General features: G+C 35.4%; 1 protein-coding gene across 7 annotated transcripts in view; it reads right to left on the minus strand.

Moving 5' to 3' along the window:
- Positions 1-24,259, minus strand: part of ABCB1 (ATP binding cassette subfamily B member 1) — a 65,720-nt gene that overhangs the window by 35,766 nt on the left and 5,695 nt on the right. For 5 of the 7 annotated variants that reach the window (XR_004748540.1, XM_035318924.1, XM_035318923.1 and 2 more), the window contains exons 1-8: positions 9,929-10,048; positions 9,501-9,599; positions 8,118-8,172; positions 5,238-5,385; positions 3,834-3,927; positions 1,796-1,987; positions 1,289-1,460; positions 251-375 (exon numbers count right to left, since the gene is read on the minus strand). Coding sequence is in view for 6 of the 7 variants with exons in the window: in XM_035318924.1 (XP_035174815.1) it covers positions 251-375; positions 1,289-1,460; positions 1,796-1,987; positions 3,834-3,927; positions 5,238-5,385; positions 8,118-8,172; positions 9,501-9,592 (878 nt within the window). In the remaining variant the exon portion in view is untranslated. Of the gene's footprint in view, positions 1-250; positions 376-1,288; positions 1,461-1,795; positions 1,988-3,833; positions 3,928-5,237; positions 5,386-8,117; positions 8,173-9,500; positions 9,600-9,928; positions 18,757-19,530; positions 19,678-21,221; positions 21,429-22,834; positions 23,033-23,506; positions 23,664-24,259 lie in introns of those variants that run through there. The other 2 variants (XM_035318922.1, XM_035318929.1) reach the window with 2 other exon arrangements.

Raw genomic sequence — 24,259 nt, forward strand, 5'->3', positions numbered from 1 at the left:
TTTTTTTTTTTTTTTTTTCCTTTTTTTTTCTTTTTTTTCTTTTTTTTTTTCACTTTCTATTTTCACTGGGTATATGAAGCCTGAAATACCACATACTTTTTGGGAAAGAGAGTGGATGCATTTCTGCATATCTGATGATGCTTTATGAAACTAATGAAAAAAAGAAAAAATTCAGCACCAAAGACAAAAAATCAAAATCTCTTCAGTCACTATTATAAAAACAGCAAACAAAAGGAAACTTTTTTTTCACCTTTCAGTTTCTTTCCTCTGTCCTCCAAATGCTACCACAGTTTGAATTGCTGCCAGAACTTCCTCTGCAACAGCTCCTGCTTTTGCATATGCAGTTAGTTCTTTGTTAGTGAATGCAGAAATTATCTGTGTGAAAGAAAAATCATTTAACTTTCCTGTTCAAACAAAAACAGAACCAGCACAAGCACTGTTCTGATTTATTTTGATTTATTTGAATACTTTTTTTTTTCTTTTAACTGAATTTCCTACCTACTTTATTATAGTTTTAAAGACTTATAGAAGATTTCACATTTTAAATAGAGTTGTGATTTTCATCTTAGGTCTAAGGGCAAGGCTGCCCAGTGTCACTGTAATTCAATAGCCAGGTGGTACTTAACACTCTAATACCTCTTTGGAGGTCCTAGCCAAAGGCAATTTGATCAAAAAGTTCTATAGATGAAGCCTACTTCTCTCTCAGAGCGGTCTGCATTTACATCTCATGTCCAATTTTCAGTCAGTTATTGGAAGTTGAGCAAGTGGCAAAGAGATCTGGAGCAGAGGTCATGGTGTGCTGGCTGCCTGAGGGTGTCTGCCTGTGCCATATTCTAACCCCAGAGGCAATGACCTCCTCACCTAGGTCAGAGCCTACAGAGAGCCGTTACCCTATGAAACCTGATTTACTGCAGGCTCATTCCAGAACATACCTGAGATGACCTCATCTGCGCAATCTTACCTCATTTGTATATTTATTGATCTTTACTGACAGTACTTGGATATCTTGGTGTAGTAGTCATGAAGATCCAGTGAAGAAGGCAAAGTTACTGCTTATTTACCCTTTCATATGAGGGCACACTTACATAAAGTTTACAGCAGTATACTGGTACCCATGGAGGAGGCAATGTACTTCTTCAACTACACCAGTGCCACGAGGCACAACTTTCTGCATGTAGGCAACAAAGTTCACTAAGAGCCAGATTACATTTTTAAGTCTTCACATACCAAGAGGAGTTATGGAAATTACAGCCTACCAGTTTATTGAAAATTCACACTTTTTGCCTACCTTTGCCCAGATAGCTGAAGAGAAGCCCAGAACGGGACTGAATGCCAGGATCACAAGTGTTAGTTTCCAGCCTTTTGTAAAACCAACTATAAATCCAGCGAAAAACGTAGCCACTGCCTGAAAGAACATCCCTATTTTTTCCCCTATTCCTTCATTAATCTTGGAGATGTCACTGAAAAAAACAAATGATATCCAAACGAGTAAGAAAGCGTGGAAACCACAGACATGAGTTCTTTAGATACACCCACTTTGTCAGTATTTCTTTGTTTCTAACACCTGAAGTTTAACATAGCTTCAGGTTTGCAGCCACAGAGCACTTGGAGCGGTATTCTCCAACATCTCTGTTTCTCAGGGTCCCTTAAAATGATCCCAGGATCCATATAAATGACAGTATAGCTTATAGAGGAGTTAAATAGGATGAAATAGCATTGTTTTGATGGAAGTATTACAACTGATGTGTGATAGTTAGAACAAATACTCAGTTAGCAACTGTTACTTAATACTTACTCTACAATTCTAGAGTTCAGTTCACCCACATCATTTACATCAAACCATCCAATCTCCTGTCTCATTACAGCATGAAAAAATTCGTGTCTGATTCTTTTTATTTGCCTGCCAGCAGCTAGTGTCCAAAATGAAACTTGAATGTAGGCAGCAAAAAGAACACAAGCTCCTATTCCAGAATAATAATATGCATATCTGAAAGGAAACAAAACGGAGATTTACAGCTGAATTAATTTTACTCCAAACAGGACTCCTAGAGATAACTTATAATTCAGTTCCTTATATGTGCAAAACAACATGGAAGGTTCTTACAACTACCTGCCATTTCTCTTTTTTCAGCATAATGAATATTTTTTAAGTTATTTCAGAATCAAATTTCAGTTTTATATTCTACTTATTTATTGTACAACTTTCAAAAATTAACACAAAGATTTTAATTTAAAAATTAATGCCTCAAAGTCCACAAAAACAAAGATAATAAAAACAGGCTTAGAATGACATACTTACTCTTAAAAACACTTCCCACAATCAATGAAAATTAACAGTGGAATTAAAGATGCTTAAGCAATGTAAAAACAAAAGTTACTGTTGGGGATATCAACTTCCATTTAATGAAGTCAGGATTTGACTTCATCACTGAATTTTAATTGTTTATATGCTATTATCATTTAATTGCTTTGTTTAATATTATTTGAGAAATTTTAATTTGGTTTTAAAATTTGTGTGCATTTCTAAGGAAAAATAATGAAATTAGTGTCCAGATACCATTTACGTAATCAAAACTAAATAAGGCTCCACACACGTACAAAAATAAATAAATAAATAAAGAGGAGAGCTATCCTATGTACTTTGTTACAAATGATTGCCAAATATGTGTTTTTTTTTTTTTGTTGTTATTGCAATTAAAATATTATAATATTTAAACTGAAAAATATTAGTACATTAATAAATTGCTGAATGAGTGCTGAATGTTGTTCTTAATCATTGCCAGCATAACAAAAAAAGCTACAAAAAGCAGCAAAACTGGGAGGAAAAAAACAGGATTCTGGCATTTGTATGACTGCATAATTTATGACAAAACACAAGAGAATTTAATTCTGGTCCAGAATCCCTATGAATTATGGTTATTTCATAATATCATTGGTAAAAATTAAGTGGAAAATAAAAATATATTACATTGTGAATTATTTGTTCAATTACAATTGTTGAGAAAGTTACTTCTATTTTGCCAGCTTTTTTGCATAACAAATATGGCCGTATTTATGTTTAGATTCCAGTACCAGAATTTAGCCTTTTTTTTTTTTTTTTTTTTTTTTTAATCAAAATTCCTAATTCTTATCCCACATAGTGGGGTTCTTGTTTGTGCAACAAGAGTAGAATTTACTGTCTGTGATTACATACTGCCTTCAAGGAGCAGGCTGTCACAGCTTATTTTCCAAAACAAACACCCTTCCTTGAGGTTGAACAAAAAGACAAGACCTATTTTCCCCCTTTGAAAGGAGGCATGAATAAAGAGGAGCTGGGGTTTAAAAAAAGAAAAAGAAAAAAAAAAAAAGAGAGAGAGAGAGAGAAAACTGAAGCAGAAGGAAAACCTGAAAAAGGCAAAAAATTAAGAAAGAAAAGGTAGGGCATAGGGGCTGAGAGAGAAGGTTATGACCAAGAAAAAGGCCACGCCCCCCCCCCCAACTGTAAGCCTGGAAATTGCACAGAGAATGATATGATGAGGTCCTACAGCCCCTCTTTGCAAATCATTGGTGCTTAACACCTTAGAAGACTGTGAAAAACACCATTGGACTACATGAAACAGCTTGCCATAAGACAGTTTACTCAGACCACCTGTTGCATCTCAGCCCTCATTTGAATTCTATCCAATGAAAAAACATTAAAAATACATGAGTAAAGTGCTTGACCTAATTTATATTTTTGTGTTGTGAGCTCTGCATATTTATTGGGCATTATATAAAAAGTATTTCTTTTATCAATTTCAAGTTTGTTGTCTTTTATCTGATAGCCGCAAAGCGAATGAAAATCTTACTATTACCTGGTCAATTCATCCTCCAACTCTCCGAGCAGAGCATAAGAAAAAAAATCTGTAGAAAAATTCACTGACGTATGGTTAAATAAAGAAAAATTTTCTGCAGAAAAAAATGAGAAAAGCATATTAGTTATTTTAATTAAAAGACATGATAATAATTTCCTTCTGTAAAATCCTATCATCACAATGCTAAATGAAGATTAAGAGCTGTCAGCTACCTAACACCTATGTTTACAGAAGTTTAAGATATTCAGCACATTACAAAGTATATTCTGAATCCAGAAGTGAAAATTCTCCCTCAAACATTATAAACAGAGAAAAAAATCAAATCAAAACCAAAAAAGCAAACAAAAAACAACAACAAAAAAACACCAAAACCCTAGCTAAATTCAGCTACTGTACACTAGCCTAAATTTCACATTTGAAATACAGTATTTTCTCTTGAATGTGTACTGATTTTAAGAACACTTATAAAAACATTACACTGGATCCATAAAGCTCACCTTACTTAATAGTGCTCTGAGGTACTTTACAATTGTAGGTTCATAAATAACTAATGTTCAGAAAAATAACGAATATGGAATGAGGCACTTCCAATTGTCTATGGTATGCTTTTTTATTTTTTTAATTAATTCTTGTTGCCAGAGGATAAAGATGTAATTAACTTGTATAAGGGATTGTCTACATGTGAAACTAATCAGGACATGCTGTTCTGCAATATGCATTTGGCACTTCAATCTCAGAATAAATGTGCCTTCTTTGGGTTTGGCTCTACACTAAGAAAGTGATTGTTTTGATCAAGTAAATGGACATATAATCAGTCTTTTGGATGCTTCTAACATTCTTATAAACAAACACAGCAGTTAATAAATACTGAACTACCTAATAACTTCTCTGCTGGGTTATATATTTACTGCATCTGACTTTTTTTGTTTTGTTTTGTTTTGTTTTGTTTTGGTAACAAGGCCTTTATTACATATTTTAGCTTACATATTTAGATTTCTTCAAGAACTGCTTCTGATTTCAAAGCATAGCATTACACATTTTCTGCCTTCTCTTTTTCTTTTACCATTACTTTTTCATCCATTTATTAAATTCCTTAACTCCAACTGTAATACTTCAGTCTTTTCTTTAAAACTGATACAACAGTTAATTAGCAGACTGTGTGTAACAGCACAGAAAACTGGTTGGAGGAAATGTGGAACTGGTCAAAATTACAGCCCTGTTGATTCTCATGGTAGGAAGTTATCCAGTGATGCATCTGACCCAAAGGATACAGGCAACTGTCTTTCCTGGGAAAACTCAACAGCCTGAGGTGAGCTGCTAGTCTGTCCTTTCTTTTTCCCAAATATACCTCGCTTATTGTTGTATAAAAGCCATATTTCACCAACCCCAGCTAGGAGTTTTTACCTGGGTAAGTCATGTTTTCTGAAGTAATAAAACTATCTGTCATGTCACCAAAGACAATCATCATAATGGGGAGTCCTGCTCCATGGAGTATTGCCATGGTAGCGCCCAGCACCATGAGGAATTTGTCCCACCAGTCAGAGTATCGAAACTGAAAGTGGAAAATAACCACGCTGTAAACTTCTCTAATTACAACAAATGCATGAGAGTGACAACATAGTGTTAACAATGCAGAAAGAAGCTGTAAAATGTAAAAGAATAAAAGTTTAAGACATAAAATAGTAAAAACATAGCATAAACCAGTAACTTCTTAATAATTGTTCAAAGAATAAAATAATGCTTTTCATAAAATATGAATAATAATAAAATATTAAAAATATGTTTAAACAAGTTTTGCATTCAATGTAACTACTTCCAGTTGGAAATTAAATTGATGACTATAGCTGAAATTAAAATAAAATTTAAGAATACAATGTCTATAATAATACATATAACTTTATAGTATCCATCCCCACATTCAGGGCTAGTGGGCCTGTCTCACTGTAAGGAATTGCAAGGCAAATATATCTGAAGCTGTATAAAAATGATGTGTACTTCAGTGCTTCCGTTTTATGTTAATACTCCTCATGAAAGAATAGCCATTAAAACTGTAAATACAATTGTATCCTGAGTAAAATATTCATCACTCATTATATTGCAGAGATGCACGCAAAGGGAAAATGGGTTGTAGTCAAATGCTGAAGCAAAAAAAGTTTCTTAAATTCAGTTACTGGACCTGCATAGAGGAGGGAGCTGTGGGCTATCATGTCACCAGAGTAAACTCTAGATAGGCTCTCAGTCTAAGACAGCTGTGAGACAGCTCAGCCTTCTTGTGGGGGACCTCACACCCTGGGAGGGTGGCATTTAGGAAGGGCTAGCTCAAAGCAGCTAACATATAGTACCTTGTTCCTGTCCTCATACTCCAAATGAGGAAGAAGAGAAAAATATGCACAAATGTTGCATATTTATGAATCCTCGAGTAAAACTGTAACTGCGTAGAAGAGAGAATGTGTTCAGCATCTTACAGCTCTTAAGAGGAACCCATGCCAGTATGCCAGCCTGGAGTACTTCTGGGAGATGCTTGCTTGTGGTATGTCTGGCCCTGCTGCCAGAAAATAGGCACAAGTACTTCAGCCAGGCAGCAGGTATGATTCCCAGTGGTACCCAAACCAAGAAGAAGAGGATCAAAGCTTTTTCCTCCCCCAACCTGTAGTGATGGTCTGAAAATATATGGCTGTGCAACCTTCCTTAACCAAAGGAAGCAGTGCTCTTTGGTGTATAGGCAAGGTCCACAGGGTGCACCTTTGGCTGGGTGCTCTTTGAAGGAGGCTTTTGCTGCACTGGTTGACTGAATTGAGCTGCCCTCATCCTTCGGGTGAGACAGAGCAGATGAGTGTTTCTCTGAGACGATGCAGGAATTACCAATGTGTTTTGCTTTGTTTTTCTCCTATGCATGAATTTTTATCAATAGTTTCCTGCAGGTTTTCAGAAAATGTGCGAAAAGATGACATTCCTGCTGAATGCAGAATGTGGTGTTCATTGTCATCACTCCTGTGTTGTACAATTGCAGTTTTCTCTTGCTTCCTCCGTGGACAGAAATTTTGCTTTCAATGCTGGAATTATCCTTCAGGAAGTAGCTTTCCACACGTATTTGAGGTACTTGGTAAATCATTCTACTTACAAAAGGAAGATTCTTCCCTGAATCTACCTCAGATTCTGCTAGATGCAGATTTCACTTAATACTGAATAAATCCCAAGTCTACTAATAGTTAAGCTAACAATGAAATTGAGTTAGCCTGTTAAATCTTATTGCTGTTATCAGTGAGAGTGAAGTACTGCAGCTATTGCCCTGTCAGTTCCTTTCAAACAGCTCGTGCATTTTCGTTTGAAGTTTTCAAGAGGGCAGGTTAACAGTTTTCTAAGGAAAGCTGTAATAATAGAAATTCTTATGGTATGTAATGAAAACTTTTTAAAATGACTGTGGTCAAGCTGAGAACCTGATTGGAACAGGTGCCTAGAGAGGCTGTGGAATTGCAATTGCTGGAGATTTTCCAAACTTGCCTGAATAAGACCTCAATCAATCTGCTCTTTGATGTTAAGAATCAAAGAAACTTGGAGAATGACATTGGGCTAGATGACTTCCTGAGGTCCCTTCAAGAATGAATTTGCGTATGATTGTTCTAACTACATAAAATGCAAAAGCATCGTGGCCTGCATGTAGAAGAAATTACAGAAATTAAAACTGCATGCTTCTGAGTCACCTGTTTTAAAAGGAATGCAATTGTATCATAAAATCTGTTGTTGCTTGCTGGATATAAATGTAGATTGGGGGGAGGAGGGGGAAGTGGCTGAGAAAAGACTTGTTAGTAATTAGTAATACTGATAAGTTAGGATCAACTGCAAAAAGAATGACTTCAAAATAGAAGCTAAGATTTCCTTGTTTCTGAAAATTCCTGTAAAAAAGTATTCCATTAAACAGCTATGCTAGTTTATTACAGAAGTTTTGGAGATATTTTTTCTGGCATGTGCACCCTTATGCTGGGAGCTTTCCTTTTCTTTCTCTCTGTTTCCAACTCATCACATTTCAGGTCTATGTTACAACCCCTCCCCATTTATCTGCAAATACCGCTGTGTCAGCATCTGTTGGATGTAGGTGTGATAGTAAAAATTTTCAGCATTGAGAGGATTTAAGCCAGCTTACTCCATCTCCTGTGCATGCTTTTTCTTCAAGATATATGCTGTTTAGTATAGCTCTGCAACATGTGTAGAAACACGCATACAAAAATAACAAATTTTAAACATTATGGTAGACTGGGATAAGTAAACATACAACATGAAACTTACCACCGTTAACGGACTGACCATATTCAGTTTCTCAGGTTTCTTCTCATCCTTGCTGCTAAAAAATCATGATTGTATTTTAAGTAGGAAGAGCACTGAAAACATCAAAGCAAGCCTCATGAATACTACTACAACCATTGTCCCTTAATTGTGCTCAGAAATATGGAGGGAGATAGAGGAATGTAAAGAACTTTCAACGCTCTCTCAGTACTTTTCTCTGAATGCTGTCAAAAACACATTTCAAGAAGACTTCAGGATTGGTATTGTACTAATACAGTGTCTATTGATGAGCTTGATGATGAGCTTTAAAATGTCTTTGACCTAGAAACCATTAGAAAGGAGCCATGAGAATGCTCTTATCTAAATAAACTGAGTTTCGCCTCCAAACAGCCTGTGTTCTCCAAATAAAACTTAGCTCATACAGCTTATTTTAAGGATGTAGATAAAATGTCAAACTCTTTCCCTTGTTTTGCAATGGGGATTTTCCTGACTCTACAAAGTTCAATGTCAGATCAAATACTAGTTTATCTTCTGCTGTCATTGGTACAAGTTATTTTAAAGGATATGAAGCACTGTGACAGTCAACTGTTTTATAAACTCTTAACAATGCTAACTGGGATGAGTCACTCTTTCCAGTTCTACCACACTCACAAGTCTGTTTCTGGTGGCTGGAAGTCTCACGCAAAGCATCCTAAACCTTCCTCTATAAGGTCCATGGGAATTAAGTGTCTTTTACTGCATAACGTGGGAAACAGTAATTTACTATGCAGTTCTATAAATTAAGGAATCTATTTTCCACCATGACCCATGTCTTTTTTGAAATGAATGAATGGGGTAGAGGGGAAAGCATGCAGGACATCTGACCCAATTTGGACCCAGATTCTAGTAAAAAGTTACACTAATTTCACAGAGCTTGAAGAAGCATGCAACTGAACTGTCCTTTAATTACATTAACTTAGTTCTATTTGTATTTTGGCTCAGCCTTTCAATGAAACAGAATAGATGCTGCTGCCACTGATTTATTTTATTTCAGTAGAAGCAAGCAAATTTTCAATAACCCCAACTGAAAATCTTAATCATAACATCAATGGAGAATAAGTTTTCTACTCCTCAAAGACTTCTCATGACCTCATGGATTCAGCTGGATTTACCTGTTAACAATTTACCTATATGGTTAGATTTCTTTATCTACATTTGGACATAGATACTGATGTATTTTTATGTCTATGTTTATCTACATTCTTTAAAAAGAACAATGGATATTGAAGACTTTTCCAAAGAAGGAAAACTGTGATCATGCTTGTGTTCTTCATCAATAACATTTAAGCCTATGCATGTAAAGCTAAAACATTGGTAGAATAGTTTGAAAACAACTGCTATACTTACCATTTATCTTCAGATTCATAATCCTGATTTGATACAGCAATATTATCATCCTTTCTGTTTATGTAAGGCTTTGTTTCATCTTCAGAATCCATTTTAAATCTGTATAAAAAACAAAGCATCTCAGGAAAAACTATCAGTAATATTTATTTGGGAGAATGTAAATTGAAAACCTATATCCTAATGTGCTGATTGAAACTAGCCTGTCTTCAGATTTTAGGCAGGACCCCAGTGATGTCTTCTGCATCACTTGGGAGTATCTTATTTCAAAGCATGTAAGTTTCTGCAGTTTTCTGTAATTAATATACAATAAACAGTAAAATGCATTTTAAAGTAAAATGAAATGTCACTGGATTTTTTTGCTCACTTTTAAAATATTCACTATTGGACATTGATAATCAGTCTCAGACAAAATAAATGTGCTGACTTACCAGGAGAGCAGATCTTAATCTGTTTTCACATGTTCTGGAAGGTTATTCAGCAGTCCTACTGGACTAGCTTGGTTAGGACTGTGTACTGAGGTTGGACTTTGCTCATTCTGTGTTAAACTGTAGTGCGGACAAGCTTTCCATAACTGGTGCATGCCAGCCTTTCGCAGCACCCTTAGAGTCTGCAATGGAATACATGCACACCTGGCTCCAGAAATAGAGTGCTCAGCAATGAATGACTTTGAAAAGCCTGTTGTATCATTGTCACTCCTGAAAGCATCTCAGGAAGTCTCCTCTTAAACCCTTCCAAAGACATCTCTGTGTTAACGTGTTAATCATTTTTTCTAAGGTGCCCAAGTAATCAGGCTGACTGTGGAGAAGCACATTTCCTGGAGCAGACTGGGCATCACATTGGGCACCAAATCCTACCTTACACACTTTGTGGGGAGATGCTCTTGGTATTATTGTGCAGCCATCTGTGATCAAACTGAATGGGACTCTGAGGATACCAGTTATATCTTGCTATCCTGAGCCAAGAAGATGGAATTTGCAGAAAATCATATGCATTCCTTAATGAAAAATGCTCATATGACTCTTTAGTCCTACTCTTATTACAAGCAATAGATATGCACACAAGTTTTATAATATGAAATAAACTAGGTTATATTTTATCTCTTGATTTTGCTCGCATAAAGTTTATGGAATAAAGTTTTAAAGTTTTATGCATAAAGTTTTATGGAAGATCATGTTTATATCTAGAAAATCAGTGTTGTCTCCTGAAAGTTTGATAATGGTGGTTGAGAAGGGATAGAAAAGCTTAAAAAAATCGCTCTACCCTGCCTGTGTAGCTTTTTCTTCTTTCTTAATGATGTTTTCCCAGAGGCACCACCAGTGTGGCTGAAGGGCTCAGCTGTGTCCTTCATGGGGCAGCCCCAATATCTTCTCACAGATCCTACCTCCACTACCAGAACCGTGCCTTGTAAACTCAATACATCATGACTACCCATTACTGTAGCTGTTAATTACCTTGTATTGTAATTGGCAGGGTTAACATCCACAGTGTTACTGTCTATGCAGGTATTGCCAATGGGGTGTACCCCATTACATTCAGGGAAAGGAAATGGCCCCATAGCTATATGTGATCCCTATTGCAGAAGCCCAGTGTTTGCATGGCATGTTTAATGCATGTATCACATGGCCTGAGGCACTGGTACTGCTTGAGGGCTGGGTGGGTGAATTCATGAAACTGCTACACAAAAGATTTATCTTACAACTCACACTCAGCTGGTGATGCCTATTACCTCTTCACAACGCTGAGCCCAGTGCTGTAATTCTACCAGGAGCATCGTGTGCTCTCCCACACATGCTATACAGATGCATGGAGACACCTCAGCAGCTTGCTGAGCTGTGCTGAAATGATGTACATGTGGGGATTGCCAAGGCAGCTGTGGAGGTAGTAACTGAAAGGAGCATCTCTCCCTTCATGTGCTGTTGCAGGTGCCTTCTGCAAAACTTGGGGCAAGGCTCTGGAGCAGTTTTGGAAGGCTCATGCTTCTTTCTAGGTTCTCCAAGGTAGGACCCAATGATATATCTAAGAAACCTGCTGTGGAAATGGTGCACTACTTCACAAAATGTCATTGAGGTCTTTGCAGTAGCATACAGCTGCTGCCCCTCCCTCCAAGTGCCATTGCTATCCCTGGTCTCCAAGGACACCCTCTTCGCTTTCTTAATTTTTTCAAGACATTGCTCATTAGTGATCTGATAGAAGCACCATGTGTGCAACCTCAAGATACAGACAACGGTTTATCCCACCACTTGAGAAACTCATGGTCCTTTCATGGTGCCGATTCACTAGGAATGTGATTTCCAAATGGTTCTGGGCCACTCCTCTCTAAATGTCTGGAGAAATGGAAGGGAAACTGTCAACACGGTGGAAGTAGGTACATGAAGCAGAAAAAAAGTGGAAAAAGCCCACCAAATAATAAATAAATAAAATTACTACTACTAATAATAAGCAGCCAATGGGTGGAGAAAAGGCAACACAAGATGGCAGGTAAAGAAAATTTGAAACTGGGAGACATTTGAAGGAATGAAGAAAGAGCAGCAAGGTGTCAGGTGAGGACTAGATGTGAATGGCAAGTAGGAAGGCACATTTAACCCCTGGCTCTATATACAGCACAGTAACCTCTGCAATGTTTCTTGGAAATTCTGTTTCCAGTAAAAAGATACTTTTACTTTTACTTCTGTTTTCAGTAAAAAGAGACTTTTACTGGCATATCTGTGGGTCCTTGCAGCAGCACAGACCACACACTGGTCTGAAACCTATTATCTCAATTTAACTGTGGAGCAATTATCAAACAGAGTCACTGATGATGTTTCCTTTGAAAGAAATCAAGTTTACACATGGCACAAGGTTTCAGAATGGGACCAACATACAATAAATGGAGATAACCAAAGAATTCACTTCACAACCACATTACTGGTTCAAACCAAATTGCTAATGTAGGAAATTATAAGTTAACCTCTGCATTCTGGTACTGAATTGCCTAATGGTAAAAGAAATTAAACAGAAAGAACCTTTTAACCTAAATCACTAATTTATACCACTTCATGAGTATTTTTTTTTTTTTTTCCTGGAGAACCAGTACATTTTTTTGGGTGTAAATAGTTGTTAGTCCTACAAATATGAAGAAAATCAAATATTCTTCTGAATCAGTGAGCACATAGTATTCCTTTATTAAAATATGAAATAAGTATATTTTTAAAGCATGGTTAGGATATAAAATATTTGTATCTTTTGTATTACAGTACTATGGTAAATTGAGTAATAACTTTCAGTGGATCAACTAACATAATCTTAAATGAAGAACAGTGGTTAAACTAGATCTGCTCCAAGTACATTAATATAAGAGGTAGTATTTTTAACAAAATGCATTTGTCATATTCCAATTGTATTTGAAGTTTGGGTTATTTTTGGACAAAAGTTTAGAAAAGGATTTTCAAGCATTATTTTAATGACTATTTTCTTCTTGTGATGCATTGAATTGTTTTGATGTAATGGAAGCTACCATACAGAATGGATTTGTTTAATTAGTTGGATGGTTGACTGTGACTTTACCTGTATAAACTCGCAAAATGGCAGAGGTTGGAAGGTACCTCTGGAGATCATCTAATCTAAACCTTTGCTCAAGGAGAGTCAGGTACAGCAGGCTGATTAGGACCATGTCTAGTCTTGCTTTGACTGTCTAAAGGAATGGAGACTCTACAGCCTTTCTGAGTAATCTCTTCCAATGCTCAACCACCCTCACAATAAAAAAATGTTTTGTCATATTATAATGCCTATAAATGACTATTATCTTACAGGTGTAAAGTTTCCCTTTAACATAACTTTAGCATTTTATTAATATACACTATTTTGTAAGTTTCTATACCTCTTCTTTAAAAATTACAGTCTGCCTGAAAGTCAATGTAGAATTATAAAGAAATAATTCACTCAAAAATGGCACTCAAACTCTACATCTCAAATCAAATTACCAAGGCTAAAGGTACTGCTTTAGGAGGCAAAGATTCACATTTTGTTCATCTGAAATTTCTTAGTCAACTTTTGTAGTAGATGGACTATGACAGAAATAGGCTAAGGCCTGATACTTGAAGGTATTCATATACTGTAAACCTGTTCAGGTGCCTACTATGTCAGCGAAAGAAGCACATTGTCTTACAGGCCTTTGTTACTTTGGCCTAAAAGACTTGCCCAATATTGCAAAGGAAATTTATGGCATAACATTGATGAACTGTGAATCAGCATCTTAACTCTAACCGTTTTACAAAAAAATAAAAATAAAATCAATCCTTTTTGTTCCTGTAATACTCAGAAACATTTTCAATATATGGGAAGACTTTTCTGTAACCTTCTTCTTTATTTGAATATATTTTGTGACAAATAAAATTGCATAAAAATAATGCAAAATAAATGAATAAAGGAATAAATGAAAGGTCTTCACATCTAATAGTTAAGATAAACATTATCTATCATTATTGATTACCTTCAGTAGGACAAGCTAGGAAGAACAGTTAAATGTCTACTGCCTTAGTTTAACACTGATATAAGTCTTAAGAGCACTGACTTTAGTAGACGTGGTAGTAATGCTACCAGGACTATAAATTCATACTGTTCCCTTGGGCATAAATGAGATCAGGAATCCTAGACAGTAAGCAAAAGCTCATAAGAATATTGCTCTTTGGGTTCAATACAAACACTGACTGTATTGAGTTGAACAAAACATATGTGAAGAAAAAAATAAAATCTAAAAGAAAATGCAATTTGCTTAGCTATTGCCTGAGCAAATGAGGCCATCATGTGGCAAATTAAAGACATGGCTACAGAGAGAAAAATTGATTAATAGTTTTGGTAATAATCAAGAAAATATACACCTTCTGTCATGAACTCAGAGGAAGCTGGTGTAAAAGCTCAGGCATAGAAATTCCTCCTTTCTTTCCTTTTTCTCATGAGGAATTTGAGAGAAATTTTGAAGGATCTTTTAGAAATTCTTTATAAATTAAAGATTCTTAGATGGAAAGCGCATACTTTTTTCTAACAAAGTCTCAAGAATGGAAGAAGGAGAGTTAGAAGATATAATCATCTTCAAAGTAAAAAAAAAATGTCTTGAAATTACAACCAAGTGAACAACTAAGTTTCTAATGACTTATCAAGCTCCTGAGGAAACTTCAGGAAATGAAATTATAAACATCTGCAAAAGTAGATTGTTTTATGCTTTACTGAATCTACCTTTAACAAGATAAACCTTGAAATATTAGCATCCTGAACTATCAGATCAAACATACATGAAGAGTTGTTTCTGATTTGGCAGATATATTAGTAATTTTCATCTGTTTCACTCTTCTATTACATTGAAGAATAGACACACACACAGAGAGATAAATCATCTGTAGAGCTACCCAACAGAAATTGTGAGTTTAGATTGTGGTTGAAGAAACATGCTGTAGTTGCATAATGCATTCTTTTATCAGGCCCTTCGTAAGTGTGCATAAATTTTGTTTGTTTTTTGGACAACAGGAAAATGATGTGTTATTACATGTTGTGCATCACTATGAAGTATGGTATGTCAAGGAATGACGTAAGAATTTGTACCACAAACACATTGGTTAATCCAAAACAAAAGCTTTAAAAGATGTAATATATGTACAAGTGAAGGTCAGAAAAAAAAATCATATTGGAAAAAGGCAAGAGTGCCTAGAAAGAAAAAAGCACAACATTGTTGTTGACCAAACTAGCCTCTCAGAGTCCCAGCAGAAAATAGACAGTAGATAAAACTGACTGCTTAATTACCTCACACCTATCTTTAATTTAATCCTTTCTCAGTTCTGCCTTGATATTATATATGTATGTATATATATTGCTATAAACAAAGCTGACCTTATTATGGACATTTGAAAAGTAGGAGGGATCTAGGAGTTACTATGTCAGGAGTTACTATGTCCATTCTCTCTCCCTCAACATTGCTTCATTTTAACATTTTATATATTCTGAACTTTTTTTTTTCTTACATTACACATTAATCTTGTTATCTTACCCTGTTTTCACAAGTGATTTATGTAAGAACCAAATCAGAGTCACAAGGAAGGAAAACTTTCCTCTTGAATGATGTAAGAACAATGATATTAGAACAAATGTTCAATGTATTAAAAACATATTTAACATATTTTTCTCCTTTACTAGCCAAAAGAATGATGATATAATTTCTACCCATAAACACTTAAAGTGAATCTATAAAAACATACATTATAAGCACATTATATATGGATACATGGTATTTAATTTTAAGTTATCAAAAAACATCAATGACTTTAAACACGTGAGCTTTTTAAAACAGCTCCATGCAATTTCTAGTATTTCTATAAAAAATTACTCTGTCTTTGGGGAATACAAAGCTGGAGTCAGGATTTACAGATCTACTTTTATGAAACATAATGTAGTGCAGGATCTAAGAAGCCTATTTTAATACAGTAGTCATTCAAGATATGGCTCATATTCATATCCTTTTGTGTGAAGAGAAGCAGATTTATTGATCTGGCCTGCTAGTGATAGCAGCTCTAGAATGGTATGAACTGTGCCCTGAGCTACATTGACCAGAACTTTGTTAAACATGCAGAAAGGTGGCTTGCTTAGAGAAATTAGGTTAAGCATGAATGTTCACTTTTAGTTGGATGCAGTTCCGTCTTACTCCTCTACAGCAACAGTATTACAATACCAACCTCCTTAGTGAATGGAGTACAGCTAACAACTAGAATGAAACGTACATAGGAATAAGTATACAAAGATAAAAGGAAATGTACTCACTTTATGACAGCAGAAATTTCTAAAGATAGTTGTCCTTGTCTGTTCTGCTCTTTTCCTTCCTGTTCTCTACTTTTGATATCTACAGGAATTGATAACTACACGGAATTCACAGTAAATTACTTGAAGTCACTGCTTGTCCTGTTTCTCACTTTCTGCTTTCAGTTTGCTATGTTAGAATAAGTAGAATAAAAGATACCATCCTGTCTTAGAAATACAGAATGAATGCATGACTAAACTGAATAGTTCTGGACAATTTACCTGGAAGAAAGACTGGGTACTTGCCAATAGCAGTTATTTAGACTCTCTATAGGTACATTTCTAATGCGGGGCATAGAAATGTAGACAAGCATAGCAGCAAAAACCAACCAGGTTCAAGGGATTTACTCATAACAATGGAGAATTGTTTCCATTAAAGCCCAATTGCCTGGGAGTCAGCGTCAGGATGGAAGATCATTGAACATCCCATTGATAGGGGATAGTTAAGGAAGAACTTTAAGGAAATGTCTGTGGTGGTTATACCCTGTTACGCAACTGAACTCCACCCCAACCACTCTCTCACTCCCACTCCTCAAAAGGAAAGGGCTCAAGTGTTGAGATAAGGACAGAGAGATCACTCAACAGTTATCATCATAGGCAAAACAAACTTGGCCTAAGGAGATTAATGTAATTTACTGCCTATTGCTAACAGACTAGAGCAGTGATAATTAAAGACAAACTAAAAACACCTTCTTCCCCCACTTTACTGTGCAGGTGACTGAGAACTGGCACAGATTGCCCAGAGAGATCTCCAGAAGCTGCCTTGAAGGGGGTCCTAGGCAACCTGCTCTGGATGGCCCTGCATGAGCAAGGGGGTTGTACTAAATAACATAGAGAGGTTTCTTCCAACCTCAACCATTCTGTGAATACTAATCCAAATATGTAAAATCCTATCATCAAAAAATCAAAACCCACAAATAACTAGTTCTAAAAATAAAAATAAAATAAATAAGTATTTAATCTAATTATATTTTTGCTTGATTCCTCAGATTATAATGCTAAGAATTATCAATTCCCTTCTTGCAACTGCAAGTGTAATTTATAACTATTATAGTACAGACCAAGAGCCTTACTCATGGATGAGAACCTTATTGTTTCAGGTAACAGGAATCAAATTTGTTCTTCAAATTGGTGTTCAGTCAGACAGGCACAGAAGAAAACAGGTAAGTGATTCAAGATTAATACTATGCATCTGCATTAATCAGCATTCTGGAGAGTGTTATTAGTACATTGATCAGCTTAACTGTCTATCAGCAGTTTGTGTGCATAAGTATCTACATGTAGATAGACAAATCATACTTAAAAATCTCAGGGAATCGGAAATTACTGTGACGGAAGCATGGAAGACTGATTAATCAGGCCAGTTTTAAACTTTTAAAAAAAACTTTACTGCAGAGTTGTTCATTAACAATACACATTACTAATGGTTAGTTCTTGATAATTATTAATTGCTGTTACTACATATTCAAAACATTTAGACCTTAGTAGTCATATCCTAAATTAGCAATTAATATACAATATCACAGAGCTGATGCTGTGTAATTATAATTTCTTATCTTTTGCTTCTTTTCTGTATTATATTTAAAGCAGTCCTTTCCCAGCTCTTAAGGTCGCATTTCTTCAATGACCAGTAACTGACTACCAGTGAGGTACTTCTTATAGTTCTGGGACCTTTGTTTTGAACCTGTGCTCATATTTTCAAGACTTTTGCAGTAATCCCAGACTACAGCTCCACATCATAACAAGAAACATCTGGCATCAAGCTTCAGCTGACCTTCAAGATCTCATAAGTTGATAACGAGCCTAATAGGTCAGAAATGGGGTCCTATCCAGTCAGCATATGGCACAGTGAGGGTAAGACTTGAGGCTTGTTCCTAGCAATAGCAATACGGTTTTTAATGAGTACAAACATGAATATATACTGTATACCAGACTTGCCTGAATACCATGAATAGCTAGAGTTCAAAGCAAGCTAATAATTAAATTTGCCTTAGCATGCTCCTACTTTTATGGGTGAAATAGGTCTCTGCTTTGGCTAGGTATAAAGCAGTTTGAATAATGAAAGCTAGTAGAGAGAAACTGGTACATATTCACTTATTATTTGTTGTTTTCATAGGATTTATAAAAGGTGTTTTTTTTTTGGAGGAAAAAGTATCAATACTGGCCAGTAATACTAATGTAGTATTGAAATAATTACAGTGACACTTCAGAGATAAGTACTGCCTTTAATTTACATGTTGCACGACCCACTTTGAACATTGACCAGAGAATAGTAGATGCCTTTTTCAGCCAGGAGCTGCTGATGAGTCCCTTGCTCTACGACCTTGCCATTCTGGATCACAGCAATCTTGTCAGCGTTCTGGATGGTGGACAGGCGGTGAGCTATCACGATGCAGGTGCGACCTTCCCTGGCTTTATCCAGCGCTTCCTGGACAATCTGTGCAATGAACAAACCAAAAAGTGAATCAGGCAGTTGTAGTACCTAAACTGCTGTAGTGAGAGGAAGGGAGTATCTGTGGGTTTAGCTTCTTGTTTTAGATTTAGTCTGTATTTGGCAAGTAGTCAAATGTTATAACAGATGATATTGTGATAGCTAAAACAACAAGGTGCCACCAAGCACATCATTGGTATGCATGGTGGGAAAAGAAGAGAAAACAGTCATAGATTGTTCAGGGAGGTTCTGACTGGATATAAGAAAATATTTACTACAAGGATAGTTATGTATTGGAATAGAGACCCAAGAGAGCATGTTGAATCTCTTTGGAGGCTTTCAAGGACCTTCTTGGACACAGCACTAAGCTGCCTGTTTTGAATTCAGTATAGACCCTAGTGTGAAGAGGACATTTGACATTCCTTCTATGACTGATTAATTATATATGGGAATTAAGTCAGCAATTGATTTCTGGCAGTATCCTCAAACTCTTCAGTTTCTGAAGTTTGTTCCTCCTGGTTCAATTTTGACTACCATTTCCAATTGAAGCATGAAGAATTCCAGGCAGAGAAATGCCTTCTTTATTGCTACTTCAGTCTGCTTACTGCCATAAAATTACAAAGAGAATGGTATTTTTTTATATTTATTTATTAGTAGTATACATATGTGACTTGCATGAAATAACATATTTCCAGCTTTGGGCTATAATACGTGGGAATGAAAATAATAATCACAATACAAATGTGTTTACATTGCACTCTCAGCTCAAAACCAAGTTACCTTTTCACTTTCTGTGTCCAAGGCAGATGTAGCTTCATCCAGTAGCAGAATTTGGGGCTTACGTATAAGAGCTCGGGCAATAGCAATGCGTTGTTTCTGACCACCAGAAAGCTGAGTTCCCTTGTCTCCTACACGGGTATTATATTTCTAGAAATAATACGTAAAGTTCAGTATGTGAATGCAAATCAATCTCAAAATCAATTCAATCAAATCAATTCAAGCATATTGACCCTGCCAACAGTCATCTATAAACTGCATACTCCATGACAACATCTCTCTGAAACAAGATGACCAAAACAGCTATCCACCACATATCTAGATTATTCGCTAGGAGACTTCTTAAAGCAATGACACCTGCAATGTGGGAAAGCAACACTATTCTCAATCTGGAGATAGGACCCCAGAAAGTCTATGACTTTCGGGATAAAACCCGACCTTAAACACTCCTAACCTTTTGCTCTAAACCATACTTATTCATCCTGAAATGTATAGTAATGTATAAGATGTATCAGTTTCAGGGCAAATTACATGCTTTATATAGACATAGATATTTATACACTATATATATGTGTAGTATGGCTTTGGACAGTTATATTTTTAATTTAGATATCTCCCGGCAGATCAGTCAAGCCTCTGGACAAACTCGTGTAGGTCATAGTCTGTGAAATATTACATATTTTGTTGTAGAAAGCACCAAAATTTTATGAGACAGCATTATATATCACAAAATTTCTTTACACAGTTTTGGAAACAGCAGATCTTGATAAGAGTCATTAGAAACTAAAATGATCTGCAAAAAATAAAGTTTTCACTGCTGTATTTTTTTTCAAACAAAGCAAAAAGCAGCTTGGTGACTTGAAGTTAAGCTGCACATATTCTACCTTATACAGCTTGCGATTAAGCTGGCAAACGCCTTGCTTTGGGAAGTTTTGGAGACTACAAATTGACATACGTTAAAAATTGATTTGTCAGACTTAGAGAAGAAAAATCCATTGAAAACCATTAAATAATAAAACACACCTTTTGTCTTAGGAAGTTCACAAGTCATGGTAGATAGACTTATCACAAGTTAGATAAAAATTCAGGGTAAATGTGATTAGATGTTTAGCCTTTTCTATACTTATTTGTAGATATGTCTTGCTGGTAACTGTCTGGGACTGCAGTCTGTGCACAAGAGACCTTTCATCTAAAACAGAATATTTGTTCTTCCATGTGTTGGTAACATGTATATGAAATACCCTCTTAGTCATTTTTGAATTGTAAGAATATTAGAAATGTAAATTCTGACTATGTATAACTGTAAGAAATACATATGATTAATCTGATTTGCATAAGAATCTTTGTCAGTCTAGCTGCATCTTCTGCATATACTTAAGATAAAAAGGAGCTTAAAAAGAAATTTCTGACTTTCTTAAAAACAAACAAGAAAATAAATAACACACTTCCAGCTCTCAATTAGCTATAATTAAGTTGTTTGGTTGTTTTCCTGGTATCTTAAGCATTCAGCTCACCACCTGACAGTGGAGTCTCCCAGAGGAAAAAAAAAAAAAAAAGTAGTAAATATGATTTAAAAAGATAAGATCAAGGAATCTCAGGGAATTTTTGCACCTCAGGAAATCACAAATGGATGCAATTTTTCTCCACCACAGGTCACCTCCAGTTCTGAGTAGGAGAAAAAAAGTATAACTTACATCTGGCAGAGAGTCAATGAAGGAATGAATATTGGCTTCTTTTGCTGCGCTAACAATTTCCTCATGTGGCACTTCCCGACTGTTATCTCCATATGCGATGTTTTCAGCAATAGTGCAATCAAACAGGATTGGCTCTTGGGAGACTATACCAATGTGAGATCTAAGGCACTGGATATTTACTGTCTTTGCATTTTTGTCATCAAACACCTGAGAAATCAAACATTTTAAATTTCAATCACATGGACATATGTGTATTTGAGACTTACTGCAAATTCACACACACACACATAGATTTGTGCAATTGCAGCTCTTTTCTTATAGATACCAGATTGAGAGCCCACATAATTCCTCCCCCTCCTTCTCCTTAAGGTTCCAATTTTTCTAATGACTATTATATACAGGCGATGATAGTCCCTTCTGCTTTCTCAGTTCTTTTCTTTGCTTCAAGATTTCATCAGGATTTTGAAGACAGCAAAAGATAGGGTTTGCTGGGGCTGCTTCAAAGAACTTTGAATAAAGTTCTTTAATTTCTTTCTTCTATGGAAAAAAAACTTGATTTTGCATATATATTCCCAATAAAGGAACAGATGGGCAGTACTATTCCGTTTAAAAGAGAAAAAAAAAAAAAAAAAAGCATTTGGATTCATTCATTCTTTAATACATTTCTAAACTGAGTATGCATGCAATCCTAAATTTAATGATGATGACAATGGTCCTGACAATGAACTAATTTACTGCTGGATTCCTGAAGATGTCATTTGCTGCCAGTTGTTTTTGTTTTGTTTTGTTTTGTTTTGACAACTCTGCGACACTTCTGCTAAATTTTGCTATGGAATTATCACTGTCTGTTAGATAAACACCAACAGAACACCAACAGATACTTTTTTTTTTTTTTTTTTTTTTTTTTTTTTTTTTTTAACTGAGTAGATCAGTACCATAAACATACCATTCTTATCAATCTGACCACAAATGTACCAGGAGACCCAGTATCTCTGAGCACATTAACATCAAAGAGAAGCTGGCAATAAGTGATACTGTTAAATGGAAAAGTAATTGCAAAGTTGCCGTATGAGTAGTGCAGGAAACTAGACAAATTTCAAATCAAAACTATTAAAAGCATTTATGAACATCTAGCACTTGGTAAATGGTTATACTCTGAAAGATACTTCTGACAAGTAAAAATGATGGTAAAAGTGATTTTCTTCAATGTTCACTGTTTTAGGAAAGAACACTGATGGAAAATTCTATTACTATATTATACAGTAGTAGCTATACATATTTTATAACCTTTTAAGTGTTTTAACATAGTGCTTTAAAACCTTAGATAATTCATTCTGAATTCAAAGCATTATTTCCACTGCCATTATTAGGCTATGGATTAGGCATATTTTTACCACACAGATTTTATTTCATTAATTCAATATAAAGTGGGTAATTGGGACTTTTTTCCATTATATCACATCATCACATTTATACAAATGAACCCAAACAAAGTCTTTAACATTAAACTACTTTTAGAAGGACTCAAAATATCTGTTATACTTTATCACATCACATAAAAAAAAAACACATCCTCACTTAATGTATTGACATATTTTCACAGAAATACTTACAATTTCTCCACTGAGTGGATCATAAAATCTCTCTAGCAGCTGAACAACAGTACTCTTTCCACATCCACTGCTACCAACAAGAGCGAGTGTTTGTCCTTTTTCTACTTTTAGATTCAAACCTTGGAGGATTTTGACCTCTGGTCGGTTTGGGTAGTTAAATGTCACATCTTTGATCCTTGTGTTTCCCCCAAATGTTTCCTATAATTGAAACAGTATCACTGTTATATCTTTAAGAACATTTTAAAGATGACAAATAATTCAAATAGAATTGTAGAAGTTATCTTTTTTGTTTGTTTGTTTATTTGTTTCCACTGAAGTCAGTCGGGTTTCACATTTGCTGCAATGCTGACTATATAGCTTTGTGGTCTGAATTTTTATGAAAATATAAAATCAAAGTACAACACTGAATTATTTTTGAAAATGCTTGTAATTCTGCTGGTTGAATTCCAGATGAGTTGTAACTTAAGACCAAATTTTCAAAACAAGTAACATTTAAGACAGTGTGGGGTAATAACTGGTCTCACAATAGAGAACTTGGCCCATGTTGTGTTTGGGTAAAGTGTCAAGAATACACTGAGATAAGGAGGTAGTCAGAAGGAGAGGGAAAATAAGTTTAAAGAAGAATTTGAAGTGTCAATAAATAATATTGTCCATTACACATTGCTTACTTACGGGCTTCTCGCCTTCCTCACTGTAACTGTCTATTAAGGGTACTCTTTCAAATAGCACAAACAAGTGGGCTGCTGATATCTTGGCTTTGGCATAGTCTGGTGCAAAAGAGCTGCTTTGTCCTAGTGCCATTGCACCAAATACAACAGCTGAAAACACTCTGTAAAAGAAATCAGAAACAAAGATCAATAGACAATGGAGAAAAGAACAATGGAATTGGGACTGCAGTCAAATTTTTCTTTTACTGGAGCAAAAAGAGATTAAATTTTAAAATAATAAAGTAGTAACCACCTATTATTACTTTCATTACTCATTTAGTTCCAGAAGTTTGTTTTTATCTTCTTTTAATGAAGTGAGATAAGCCAGCCTGCATTCAAAATTTACTGTTTCCATTGCTTATTAACACTAATTTCTTTAATTATTAATACTAGTTAACTATTGAATCTCAACTGGGGCAAGGAGGAAAGTGGTCAATGAACAGCAAAATTGGTATAATTCTACTATTGCTGTGGTTTCCCTCTACAGTTCAATGACCCTTGGGAGTTAATGATTCATTTTTAAAGTATCAAGCCTATAACAAGGTGACAAGGTGCTTTGTAATACACTGTCATTATATTTAAGTAAAGAAGAAAAATCTGCCTATTTTCTCAAGAATCTATTTCCAGCATAGGTTCTTGAGATCTTTATGTAGCAAACAAAAGAATCTATTTCCAGCATAGGTTCTTGAGATCTTTATGTAGCAAACAAAAATCTTTG

The sequence above is a fragment of the Oxyura jamaicensis genome, chromosome 2 (genome assembly GCF_011077185.1).
Source record: "Oxyura jamaicensis isolate SHBP4307 breed ruddy duck chromosome 2, BPBGC_Ojam_1.0, whole genome shotgun sequence".
In the NCBI taxonomy this organism is placed as follows: Eukaryota; Metazoa; Chordata; class Aves; order Anseriformes; family Anatidae; genus Oxyura; species Oxyura jamaicensis.